The 12,481-nt window shown below is 34.1% G+C and overlaps 2 protein-coding genes across 8 annotated transcripts; both read right to left on the bottom strand.

The window, feature by feature from the left end:
* Window positions 1–3,598: 3,598 nt before the first annotated feature.
* Window positions 3,599–7,107, bottom strand: LOC136061184 (serine/threonine-protein phosphatase PP1-like). The gene is made up of 4 exons (XM_065772669.1): window positions 7,093–7,107; window positions 6,162–6,773; window positions 5,855–6,085; window positions 3,599–4,094 (listed from the first exon to the last, which is right to left on the bottom strand). Exons 1-4 carry the CDS (start codon window positions 7,105–7,107, stop codon window positions 4,074–4,076), a joined length of 879 nt encoding a protein of 292 aa, XP_065628741.1. The 3' UTR covers window positions 3,599–4,073.
* Window positions 7,108–7,869: 762 nt separating this feature from the next.
* On the bottom strand, window positions 7,870–12,205 carry LOC111993702 (serine/threonine-protein phosphatase PP1). 7 transcript variants are annotated; one of them, XM_065772615.1, is made up of 4 exons: window positions 11,988–12,205; window positions 11,451–11,612; window positions 9,108–9,667; window positions 7,870–9,031 (listed from the first exon to the last, which is right to left on the bottom strand). In XM_065772615.1, the coding sequence occupies exons 1-4, from the start codon at window positions 12,148–12,150 to the stop codon at window positions 8,726–8,728; spliced, it is 1,191 nt and encodes a 396-aa protein (XP_065628687.1). In that variant the 5' UTR covers window positions 12,151–12,205; the 3' UTR covers window positions 7,870–8,725. The 7 variants fall into 7 exon arrangements, with proteins under 7 accessions (XP_065628687.1, XP_023881315.2, XP_023881338.2 ...); XM_024025547.2 differs by having other exon boundaries at window positions 11,451–11,664; window positions 11,978–12,104; XM_024025570.2 differs by having other exon boundaries at window positions 11,978–12,099.
* Between the last annotated feature and the right edge of the window lie 276 nt (window positions 12,206–12,481).

Here is a 12,481-nt window from a genome sequence, read left to right as displayed (position 1 = left end):
AAAATTTCAATCACCAATAGAGATTGAAGGTTCAAAAGCGTGAATGGATCTTTTGGATAAATATTGTCACCAAGGTTTATCTTTCTATGTAAAATATATATACTGCTAAGTTTTATTAATGAAATTTTCTGGTTAATAATATGAATTTAGACTTAACTGAGCCTTTTAAACATGAATAAACTCATGATGAATAATATATTCATTCCCGTGCAGTGGCACGTGGCTACATACTAATTATTTTATAAAATATTTTACAAACTGCTGATGGATAAGTGATTATTGGTAAATGAAAAAATGATATTAATAATAGACTACATCAACATTTTGTAAAAATACTATAAAATAATTAATGATTATAGCATTACTCTTCTGAAAATGTTTCAAATGAAACTTTTTCTTTTATTAATTATTTCTCTTGTAGTCCAATCCGAGCCTAGCTAAGAGCATTCGCAGCAGTGGATGCAAAATTTTAGCTATTTAGCTACACAAAAAGTCACTTTATCTATTTTACCTCCACACATGCTGCAGCAGTGGATATATTTTAACTGTCAATACAATAAAATAATATAACAACTACAATAAAATAATATATCTTACTATCCTTTTTTTTTTTTTTTTTTTAAAAAAAAAACCCAAAGAACAAGCTACTACCAAAGCCAAAAACCCATTGTCAAAGCCAAAATCATCCTCCACCACCACAACCAAAATCCACAAACCCACTAACAAAATCATCCACCACCACCACAGCCACCAAACCCATATGAAAATATATAAAAAATTAAAAATTAAAAAATTAAAAAAAAATTAAAAAAAAAACTCAATCACAACAAAGAGAAAACAGAGATGGGCGCGGCAGCGGTGACTTGCGGGAGCTGGGTCGGCGAGCTAGGTTGGTCGAGAGAGGTGAGAGTGACTGAGAGAGAGAGAGGCACGGATTGGGCGATGAGGCTTCGGGTGGGTGCGCAAGCTTGGTCGGCGGAACAGATCGGCGATGAGGGAGTGGCCGATGAGTTGAAGGAGTGGCCGGCGAGCTGAGGGATGAGAGAGATGAGGGAGTGGCCGGTGAGCTAGAGAGAAAAAAATTGAGGAAGAAAGAAGAAAGAGAGAAGCCGGAGAGAGAGAGAATAGGAAAAGATTATTTAATGAGAGATGAGAGAGAAATGTAATAAAAAAAAAAAAAATTTTTGCCTGTGACTCTGTGAGCTACAGTACACATCTAAATATAGATGTGTACTGTAGCTGTGGAGCTAAATCTTTTAGATTTAGCTCCACTGCTGCGTGATGTTTTTTGTAATTTTGAGCTAAAAAAAAAAGCATTATACCTATATAGCATCATTGCTGCAAATGCTCTAAAAAGTTCCTATGAAACCCGATCAGATAAGACAGCCCTTCAAACGGGAAAATTATATTTAATTTAGTCATACATAGAAATCGACTAGTTGTAAAATAAAATTATAAAAAAGGAAATTGACCCAAATAAATAAACATTTTCCAAATCTGTATTTCAAGTTTTCAACTGTTTGAGCCTACGTAACCTCGATTGAATGCATTTTTAAAATTTAAAATTCTGTAGCACCAACAACCAGACAAATGGATCTTGGGCCAGTAGCAAAAACGACCTCCACTTTCTTAGTATTTGCTCGACCAAAAAGCCATGTTCTTATCTTGCTTCTTAATTACCAACTGGCCATGTGCTCCCCCCATCTGGGAACGTCGTTAAAGCAGGTAAAAGACTGAAACTATTAGTTTGGAAGGTGGCCTGGGACATGCTCCTCTCCACTCTCCACTCGTGAATTATTTATCCCAATTTTTTTTATCCCATCTAGTTCAGAGTTTTAATTCAATTGACATTTTTCTAGTATTTTAATTAGTAACATTCAAGATTCAAATGAGTTAATTTTTTTGGTAGCAAAGCTAAAATTTTAGTTTAGGAGCGCAAGATTAAAAGAAAAAAAATACTAATTTGAAATATATTTATCAATATTAATAACAAATAAATAAATAAACAAATTTTAATGTAAATGTAAAATGTTATTCATTTTTTCATACCTAATTAAGTTTTTTATTTTTTTTTTTTTTTTTGAGAGAGAGAGTAGTTAAGTTATTAGTTAGATTTTCTTAAACATTTTTTCATATACATCTTTTTTTTTTTTTTTTAATACAAGATAGAAATTTTATTCTAACCTAATCTAAATGCATATGTATGTAAAGCTCCCTCTTGAAGACTTAAAGAACTCCAACCATTGCCCTCACACCTCACAAGCACTTATACTTGTGGAATAATTACCGCACCAAAGGTACGCGGTGATTCATATACATCTAATAATAGACTATAGTAATATACGTGCAAAATTATATCTCAATGCATTAATTGCTTTTTAAAATAGATAGAATTCAGTATTTCATTCTTCATAAATTTGAGTTGATAAAAAGATTGTGGTGGATTTAAGAGTTTTAGTGGCATAGAAGAACAATAAGTAAATATTATTATTATATTATTTTGTGTATAATATGGGACTCGTTAATTGAAATGGCGTAAAAGGAAAAAATTGAGATAATAAGAGAATTTAAGATATTTTTGGAGGAGTCAGAGGGCAATGTACCGCCTCCGCCATTGCTTGCCTCCTCCCCAAACGTAACTATCAAATTTTAAAAATTTTAAAAAAATAAAAAGAATAAAATGTTGCTCGGGAGTTCACCCTATAAGTTTTTGTGCCCACAATAATGCTCGTTGGGCTTTTGAGTGTAATTGCCTGGAGACAACCCACATCTATTATCTCCCTTGCTGAGCTTTTACTTGTAAGATGGAGATGGCCCAGGCCCATAGTCTGCTTTTTGTGTTCAATAAAGTCTTTAGGTCCGGAGTTCTGCTTCAACGGCTTCAGAAGTTAGAGTACAGAAATTACTACTAAAATCAGAATAATTTGAACCAAGCAGATTCCAATTCTTAACTTCAACCTTTTTTTTTTTAAGAAGAATTCTTAACCTCAACTTGATTACAATCATAAAGATAAAAATTTATGTCAACAATCAACGATTCAATATACTCTTGTTAGTGGTTAAGCAAAGCATATGATATAATAATGTCCCCACATTTGAAAAGACCAGTTCAAAGCTTGACTAATTAGCTGTTGATGATGATATTGCTGATTAGGATGATAGGTTCAAATATACTTTTTAAATTTTAGAGACAAAATTTGATTTTTTTTTTTTTTTTTTAAATTGAGAAACAAAAGTTCATATAAAAATTTCGAGGACTTAAAAGTGGTGTTTCAAGTTTTCAATTATGGTTGATCTTGAGCCGTATCATAGAAACAACATAGGAAAACCAGTATAATTTTACAATAACAGGAATTATCACCAAGGCCCTGTCAGTTGTCAAAGATTTTTTAAGATGTAATCATACTTGAAAGAAAAATGGTAGATAAAGAAAGAAAAATTAAAAAAGCCCTTGAATCAGTGAATATCTGTGCCGTTTACTGGAAATACAGATGTAAATCATCCTTTGGTGATGAGCAATGGATTTATGGACTGGCAATACGGATGAAAATGAAAAAGATAAAATTAGCTCTTGAAATCTAATATTGACCCCCTTACAAAGATCAAAATAATTTACTACACATTTATATTCAATGAGAAACACAAACTCAACCATATTTCAATGGGATTATTCAATTTACAAGGGTAATTGCTCCCTTCCAATTTTTAAGCTGTGATTATATTACAAGGAGAAAAGCTTGAGAGAGAGAGAGAGAGAGAGAGAGAGAGAGAGAGAGGGAGGGGGGGGGGAACTGAATGAGAAAAGGAAAAAGAAAGAACTTTCATTGCTATGCTTCAACTAGTTTTGTATCATTCGCAGAGGAAAATCTTCTGCATTATCCTTAGCTTAAGGGATTTGTAAATTTATTTTCAGAGGAAAATCTTTTGCATTATCCTTAGCTTAAGGCTAAGGGAGTTATCAATTTACACTCTTCCCTTGTATTGACATGAAATGGAATCTGGATTTCTTGGATGACCAATTTGCAGATGTTTCAAACACCAAAAATCTGAGCTATCTTCTGAAGACATTTCCATTAGATCGAGTTTCTCATACCCTGGCACCAAGAAATGTCCGCAGTGTAATAAAAAAAAAACATTTTTAAGGAAAATATTAAATAAGAATGTTAATATGAAATGTATTAATGTTTCAGTGCAGAGCAATATCCAGCTTGACATAAAAGAACAAGAACAAGAACATCTAAGGGTTAAGTTTTAACCTCATGAGAAATCAGACTAAGAAATAACTTGTAGCGAATGTTAAGTTGTTGACAGAGTTGAAGTCTACAGATAAATAAATTATCTATAAATAATCTCATATGTAATCATTTAAGCATGGGATTCCAGATCATTTATCAATTAGCTGATATACAACTCTTTGGCTCTTTGCTCAGTCATATGGATCTGGGAAAATAATAGTTAATAAATTATTTGTTTGAGTTGACCATAAGGTAAATGAAAGCTTCCACAAAGAGATTCAAGCTCTAAGATGCATCTAAATTGGACAGCTTGACCAATAATTTATTGCATCACAAAAGCTGGTCATGGTTAAATGAAGTAATTCCATAGGCATGATTCAGAAGCACATAACAACCAAGATTCAGAAGCAAGTCTGGGCTACCATTCGTGGACACTTCAGTGTATGTGCTTGTGTCAGACAGAGCACAACATAGGCATGATCTAAAATATTTGTCTGCTAGAGTTTCCATGGAAAACATTCTTCAATGTTCCAAGTTCATGGTTATTATTTTCTTAATTTTTTATAATTGGAAAGTTCATTATTCAACTGCTTGTAATTTTCCCATCTTGGACACAATGTTACATAGACAGTGTTCTACCTTGAATGAAGAAAAATTATAAATTCAATATTAGTTTGGGGTTTAGATTTGACATCATGATCACTAAAACTTATACCTGGATACCCAGAATCCTTGTAAAATATAGCACAAATACGCATGCATAAAGCAACACTAGCCTCTATGCACACACACGCGTGCTTAGAGGCTCTTTTATTTTTTTTAAAGGTTAAAATAATTTTCATTCATCATAATTAGGGTTGTTGCATTCTTCAATCACAAAATACCTAGGGATGTGATTAGATTTATATACAAACAAATTAAGTTGGAAGTAGGCTTTTTTTTTTTCATAAAAAATTTAAAAATAACGTAAGATTAGGAGTAAGGAAACAGCAATTTTAAATTTTAAAAGAAAAAAAAAAAAAAAAACTGTTAAGACTTTTTTTTTGGGTTGATGTGAAACGTGAAATTTTTTTTTTTTTTTTTTGAAAACGTGAGTTTAAGTAGTTGGAGCATTTCAAGTACCTAAATAAATAGTGTTCCTATTTTGTAGGCAATATTCTAGTGCAAGTTAAACTTACCTGACTATCCTTTAGTTTCGTCTCTACTTAAACTTAGGAATGTTAAGGGTATTTTTGAACTAACAAAATGTCCAGTCCAAACAGGAAAAGTCCCTTAAATAGAGCAATGTTTTATGGTTAAGAGACTTGCATGCCAACCTTGTTTGTTTACATAAAAACCTGTCTCTTCTTTTTCTTTCTTTTTCAAGGGTGGATGTGGAGGGGAAAGAGCACATCCATGGTATCCACATTTAAATTTAATGATGATTTATTATTTAACCCATTACTTTGAAGTGCTCTCCTCCCTCAAATCTGCACTGATGATGACTAATATTTTTTTCTGAATAGAACTCATTCCCCCTTTGTCTTATATCAATCATCGACAAATTAGAAAAACTTTAACATCATTTCCATTATTATTACTAAATGATGGACCAGTGAAGTGATGAGGAATGAAAATACCTTGCTTTTTGTTGGAGTATAACCAGGTTTAGCAGCAGCCGAGGTCCCAAAGCTAAAGCTGCCAAACTTTGGCTTCTTGTCTGCAGGCTTTAGAATCTGGAAAGAACACGTTAGCGTCTCATCTACAGTCATCATGGCACCAGCATTGTCAAACTCTCCACAATAATTAGGAGCAGAAAATATGGTTACAAGTTGTCTATTAGCAAAGAACTCATATCCATCTTCCACAACCTGCAAATGTAACCAAATTTTTAAATAAAGCAGTAGTAGCTGTCTGATTGAAACAAATGTTTAAATTGATTCAAACCTGGTGAGCTCGACAAATTAAGTCAAGATCTTGCTTCTCAAGGAATTCTGTCACTGTATCAGCACCAAAGGTATAGGAAACCCCCCTATCATTCAGCCCCCACCCTTGACCATCTCTACTAGGATCAGACCAGAGGAGATCACATAGCAAACCACTTTCTGGAACATCAGCAGGCCGCTGCAAACTCCTTATGTCATCCAAATTGTGCAAGTCAGGAGAAAGTCCCCCATGCATGCAGAGTATCCTTTCATCAATGAGAGCTGCCACAGGTAAGCAGTTGAAACAATCTGTGAATAGTTTCCAGAGTCTGACATTAAATCTTCGTTTACACTCATCATAAAATCCATAGATACGGTTTACAGAAGCACATTCATGGTTGCCCCTCAGAAGGAAAAAGTTTTCTGGATATCTTATTTTATAAGCAAGGAGAAGGCATATTGTTTCCAGGCTTTGTTTCCCACGATCTACATAATCCCCCAAGAATAAGTAATTGGAGCGAGGAGGTAGTCCACCATGTTCAAAAAGCCTCAGAAGATCAGAATATTGACCATGAATATCTCCTGGGTACCATAAAGGAAGCAATATAAAAAATATGTACTCAAGGTTATCATACTAATAAAGGGTAAAATATAAAGTAATAAACCAGTAGTCTAATGAAAATTCTAAGGGAAAAATCTGATTCAGGCAGTAACAGATGCTGTATGGTTATCGTTATACCCAACAAAAATAATAAATGTCAAATTATAGCATTTTGAATCTTTGGGGTAGAAGAACAGTAATTTTGCTCTTTGAGAAGTAAAGTGGTTTTGACTAGAAAATAGAGAACTAGAGATACGTACTTTAGGTGAACAGGAAAAATAGAAAATTAACATGCATTGCAATGAGCATTTCCAGTGCAAGAGCTGGGAATTCAATGGATGACACACCTGACCTCTTTTATAACCATAGTGTATCCAAGTATTTAAAGTGAACAAGCAAACTCAGTTGCACATCCCATTCTCTAGAAAATGCCCAGCAAGTACCCATGGATTTAAGAAATTTAATTAAAGATGAAATGGCTAATTTAGCTTCAGAAAGTATGCAAATTGACTTAGGGTTATACAAGAATGAAAATCTTAATATGTTTTTTTTTTTTTCAATTTCAAAGGGTAAAAAACTTAAGCTCTTTAGACATACTGAAAAGAAAAATTCAGAGATTGAATGAAATTTGGCAAAAAAGAGCAAATGACCAGAAATAAAGTCAGTGCAAATTTGAACAGCAAATTTGATCAGCAAATTTAGACTGCAAAATTGATAAATCTGTATAAGTGAAGAAATGTCTATTTGCAAATTTAGACTGCAAAATGTTACAGACCATATAACATGGTTTTGTACACTATTATGGCATGTGTATGTGAGTGGACAAAAAGAGATTTCATATATCTTTCTTGTCAGGAACATAGTTTTGACTATAAGTCTCACTGAATGTCATTACAACATCTAGAATGAAAACAATTCTATCCTTTTGATGATTAAATTTTTGGTTAAATTGTCATTGAAACCCATTATATTTTAAACCAATAACTTGTCCATATTAACGACATTGTTCTTAGACCAAATCAAAAGCTTATCCAGGAACTTGTATAAGAAAGAATGCAATTCAAGGTATCATGGAACACATCAAGTTTAGAAAATTAATCCAATTCCGAAAATGAAACCGAACATCCACCCTCCCCCCCCCCCCCCCCCCCACCCCCCCCCCCCCCCCCCCCCCCCCCCCCCCCCCCCCCCCCCCCCCCCCCCCCCCCCNAGCCTCTATGCACACACACGCGTGCTTAGAGGCTCTTTTATTTTTTTTTAAAGGTTAAAATAATTTTCATTCATCATAATTAGGGGTTGTTGCATTCTTCAATCACAAAATACCTAGGGATGTGATTAGATTTATATACAAACAAATTAAGTTGGAAGTAGGCTTTTTTTTTTTTCATAAAAAATTTAAAAATAACGTAAGATTAGGAGTAAGGAAACAGCAATTTTAAATTTTAAAAAAAAAAAAAAAAAAAAAAACTGTTAAGACTTTTTTTTTTGGGTTGATGTGAAACGTGAAATTTTTTTTTTTTTTTTTGAAAACGTGAGTTTAAGTAGTTGGAGCATTTCAAGTACCTAAATAAATAGTGTTCCTATTTTGTAGGCAATATTCTAGTGCAAGTTAAACTTACCTGACTATCCTTTAGTTTCGTCTCTACTTAAACTTAGGAATGTTAAGGGTATTTTTGAACTAACAAAATGTCCAGTCCAAACAGGAAAAGTCCCTTAAATAGAGCAATGTTTTATGGTTAAGAGACTTGCATGCCAACCTTGTTTGTTTACATAAAAACCTGTCTCTTCTTTTTCTTTCTTTTTCAAGGGTGGATGTGGAGGGGAAAGAGCACATCCATGGTATCCACATTTAAATTTAATGATGATTTATTATTTAACCCATTACTTTGAAGTGCTCTCCTCCCTCAAATCTGCACTGATGATGACTAATATTTTTTTCTGAATAGAACTCATTCCCCCTTTGTCTTATATCAATCATCGACAAATTAGAAAAACTTTAACATCATTTCCATTATTATTACTAAATGATGGACCAGTGAAGTGATGAGGAATGAAAATACCTTGCTTTTTGTTGGAGTATAACCAGGTTTAGCAGCAGCCGAGGTCCCAAAGCTAAAGCTGCCAAACTTTGGCTTCTTGTCTGCAGGCTTTAGAATCTGGAAAGAACACGTTAGCGTCTCATCTACAGTCATCATGGCACCAGCATTGTCAAACTCTCCACAATAATTAGGAGCAGAAAATATGGTTACAAGTTGTCTATTAGCAAAGAACTCATATCCATCTTCCACAACCTGCAAATGTAACCAAATTTTTAAATAAAGCAGTAGTAGCTGTCTGATTGAAACAAATGTTTAAATTGATTCAAACCTGGTGAGCTCGACAAATTAAGTCAAGATCTTGCTTCTCAAGGAATTCTGTCACTGTATCAGCACCAAAGGTATAGGAAACCCCCCTATCATTCAGCCCCCACCCTTGACCATCTCTACTAGGATCAGACCAGAGGAGATCACATAGCAAACCACTTTCTGGAACATCAGCAGGCCGCTGCAAACTCCTTATGTCATCCAAATTGTGCAAGTCAGGAGAAAGTCCCCCATGCATGCAGAGTATCCTTTCATCAATGAGAGCTGCCACAGGTAAGCAGTTGAAACAATCTGTGAATAGTTTCCAGAGTCTGACATTAAATCTTCGTTTACACTCATCATAAAATCCATAGATACGGTTTACAGAAGCACATTCATGGTTGCCCCTCAGAAGGAAAAAGTTTTCTGGATATCTTATTTTATAAGCAAGGAGAAGGCATATTGTTTCCAGGCTTTGTTTCCCACGATCTACATAATCCCCCAAGAATAAGTAATTGGAGCGAGGAGGTAGTCCACCATGTTCAAAAAGCCTCAGAAGATCAGAATATTGACCATGAATATCTCCTGGGTACCATAAAGGAAGCAATATAAAAAATATGTACTCAAGGTTATCATACTAATAAAGGGTAAAATATAAAGTAATAAACCAGTAGTCTAATGAAAATTCTAAGGGAAAAATCTGATTCAGGCAGTAACAGATGCTGTATGGTTATCGTTATACCCAACAAAAATAATAAATGTCAAATTATAGCATTTTGAATCTTTGGGGTAGAAGAACAGTAATTTTGCTCTTTGAGAAGTAAAGTGGTTTTGACTAGAAAATAGAGAACTAGAGATACGTACTTTAGGTGAACAGGAAAAATAGAAAATTAACATGCATTGCAATGAGCATTTCCAGTGCAAGAGCTGGGAATTCAATGGATGACACACCTGACCTCTTTTATAACCATAGTGTATCCAAGTATTTAAAGTGAACAAGCAAACTCAGTTGCACATCCCATTCTCTAGAAAATGCCCAGCAAGTACCCATGGATTTAAGAAATTTAATTAAAGATGAAATGGCTAATTTAGCTTCAGAAAGTATGCAAATTGACTTAGGGTTATACAAGAATGAAAATCTTAATATGTTTTTTTTTTTTTCAATTTCAAAGGGTAAAAAACTTAAGCTCTTTAGACATACTGAAAAGAAAAATTCAGAGATTGAATGAAATTTGGCAAAAAAGAGCAAATGACCAGAAATAAAGTCAGTGCAAATTTGCACAGCAAATTTGATCAGCAAATTTAGACTGCAAAATTGATAAATCTGTATAAGTGAAGAAATGTCTATTTGCAAATTTAGACTGCAAAATGTTACAGACCATATAACATGGTTTTGTACACTATTATGGCATGTGTATGTGAGTGGACAAAAAGAGATTTCATATATCTTTCTTGTCAGGAACATAGTTTTGACTATAAGTCTCACTCAATGTCATTACAACATCTAGAATGAAAACAATTCTATCCTTTTGATGATTAAATTTTTGGTTAAATTGTCATTGAAACCCATTATATTTTAAACCAATAACTTGTCCATATTAACGACATTGTTCTTAGACCAAATCAAAAGCTTATCCAGGAACTTGTATAAGAAAGAATGCAATTCAAGGTATCATGGAACACATCAAGTTTAGAAAATTAATCCAATTCCGAAAATGAAACCGAACATCCACCCTCCCCCCCCCCCCCTCTCTCTCTTCTCTCTCTCTCTCTCTCTCTCTCTCTCTCTCTCCACACACACCCAAAAAAAAAACCCAAAAAAATCTATTCAGAATCAAAACCTGTAGCAAAATTCCATGACCAAATTTAAAGCTCAAACACAATCCATGTCAGATGAGCCAATTCAATCTACATCCAGATTATGTTTCCTGAAGTCTAATTGAAGAAACGAAGGTGATTCAATTGAAATAAATATATGCATATATAATTCATACCAACCATATAACTTCACTTTTAAAGATATCAAATTTCGTCAATAATCTAATTTCCTAGCAAACAAATCTATGAATAGTGAAAAGTATCCAAATTAACCCACAAAGAAGATAGAATTCTCAAGTTCATGATGACATTTTGGTAACACCCATTTCAAAACAAGCAATTTGATCTCCTTTTGGATACCCGTCATTCATTTTCATAATAACCTCAAATTTTTGCAACGGTTTCAGAACATATTATATTCTGTCTCTACCCACAGCACATAAACATCCATAGTCAAACTCAAAAACTCGATCAAGACCCACATCAACAAACATGAAACATAATAAAAATAAAAATAAAAACACAGCGCATTGAGTTCGTGTTAAAATACCGCAGATCTTGACAGGAGCTTCGAGCTCCAAGAGATTAGGCTGCTTCAAGAAGATTTCTTTGGAGAGAACACACAGCATCCTCATCTGTGCCTCAGAGAGCTGCACTTGCTTCCCAGGTTTCCCTCTAACTTCAAGCAGCTTATTGATGATACCATCAAGAACTGCAGAATCCATAACCAGGTTGGTTCTTTGAAAAATCTAAGCTTATTCAGACTGGGAAAAAAAAAAAAAACCCACAACAGAAAGCAAAGAAGAAGAAGCAGAATTAGAATAAGAATAAAGAAAACCCACTTTGATGTTTTTTCTTGGGCTGCAAATACTTACATGCCCTTGAAAAGGAAAAAAAGAGAGGAGCTTTAAAAGTATGAAAAGAATGGTGGGTGATGAATTGGAAAGCGAAGAATATATTCTTTAGTAAGAAGAAGATGGTGAAAACGATAGAATCACAGAAAGAGTGAGAGAGAGAGAGAGAGAGAGAGTAAAGTGGGGTTGTATGTAAGTGCGGACTTCCAAAGAACTCACTTACATTCACTCACTCAAAGATACTGCCTGCTGTGGAGGCGAGGATGACGCATGTGCTAGTAATGTTTGTTCATTTCTTTCTTTTATTTCAGCGTTTTGAAAGTTGAAAGTTGAAACATGAAACAAAGGGCGGCAAGAGCGCCAAGCGGCACACCACACCAATTGTTTTCTTTTCATCCACCTATGATTCACACGCGACGGAAGGTTGAGAGCGAAACTTTAAAATATGTATATTTATGCGTGCATCAGTGTATGTGCAGAGGCAACTTTTTATCTCATTGCCTGCCATCTATGACCATAAAGTAGTTCTAGTGCAACAATTTGGGTCGGTCATTTGTGTTACGTGGCTTATTGTGATTGGTAAAAGAGTAATATGAACATCATTATCTTTCCATTAATTATAACTTGTCACACAGGTAAATTGTAGCACAAATTATACCACAAGTTGTGGTACCATACTTTTTCATGACTATGAGTTCAATCAGGAAGAAAACACATTCACGTTAGT

This window comes from Quercus suber, unplaced genomic scaffold (assembly GCF_002906115.3).
Source record: "Quercus suber isolate HL8 unplaced genomic scaffold, Cork oak 2.0 scaffold_61, whole genome shotgun sequence".
In the NCBI taxonomy this organism is placed as follows: Eukaryota; Viridiplantae; Streptophyta; class Magnoliopsida; order Fagales; family Fagaceae; genus Quercus; species Quercus suber.
This window is presented reverse-complemented; position numbering and strand designations above follow the sequence as displayed.

What these genes read in the sequence shown, in the direction of transcription:
- LOC136061184 (XM_065772669.1), bottom strand. An exon ending in TAATTTGTCGAGCTCACCAG is followed by an intron (nt 6,086 to 6,161) that starts GTTTGAATCAAT and finishes TTACATTTGCAG; the next exon opens with GTTGTGGAAGATGGATATGA. An exon ending in ATACTCCAACAAAAAGCAAG is followed by an intron (nt 4,095 to 5,854) that starts GTATTTTCATTC and finishes TCTTGGTGCCAG; the next exon opens with GGTATGAGAAACTCGATCTA.
- LOC111993702 (XM_065772615.1), bottom strand. Translation starts at nt 12,150, where the DNA reads ATGAAAAGAAAACAATTGGTGTGGTGTGCCGCTTGGCGCTCTTGCCGC. An exon ending in ACAGCAGGCAGTATCTTTGA is followed by an intron (nt 11,613 to 11,987) that starts GTGAGTGAATGT and finishes TGGATTCTGCAG; the next exon opens with TTCTTGATGGTATCATCAAT. An exon ending in TAATTTGTCGAGCTCACCAG is followed by an intron (nt 9,032 to 9,107) that starts GTTTGAATCAAT and finishes TTACATTTGCAG; the next exon opens with GTTGTGGAAGATGGATATGA.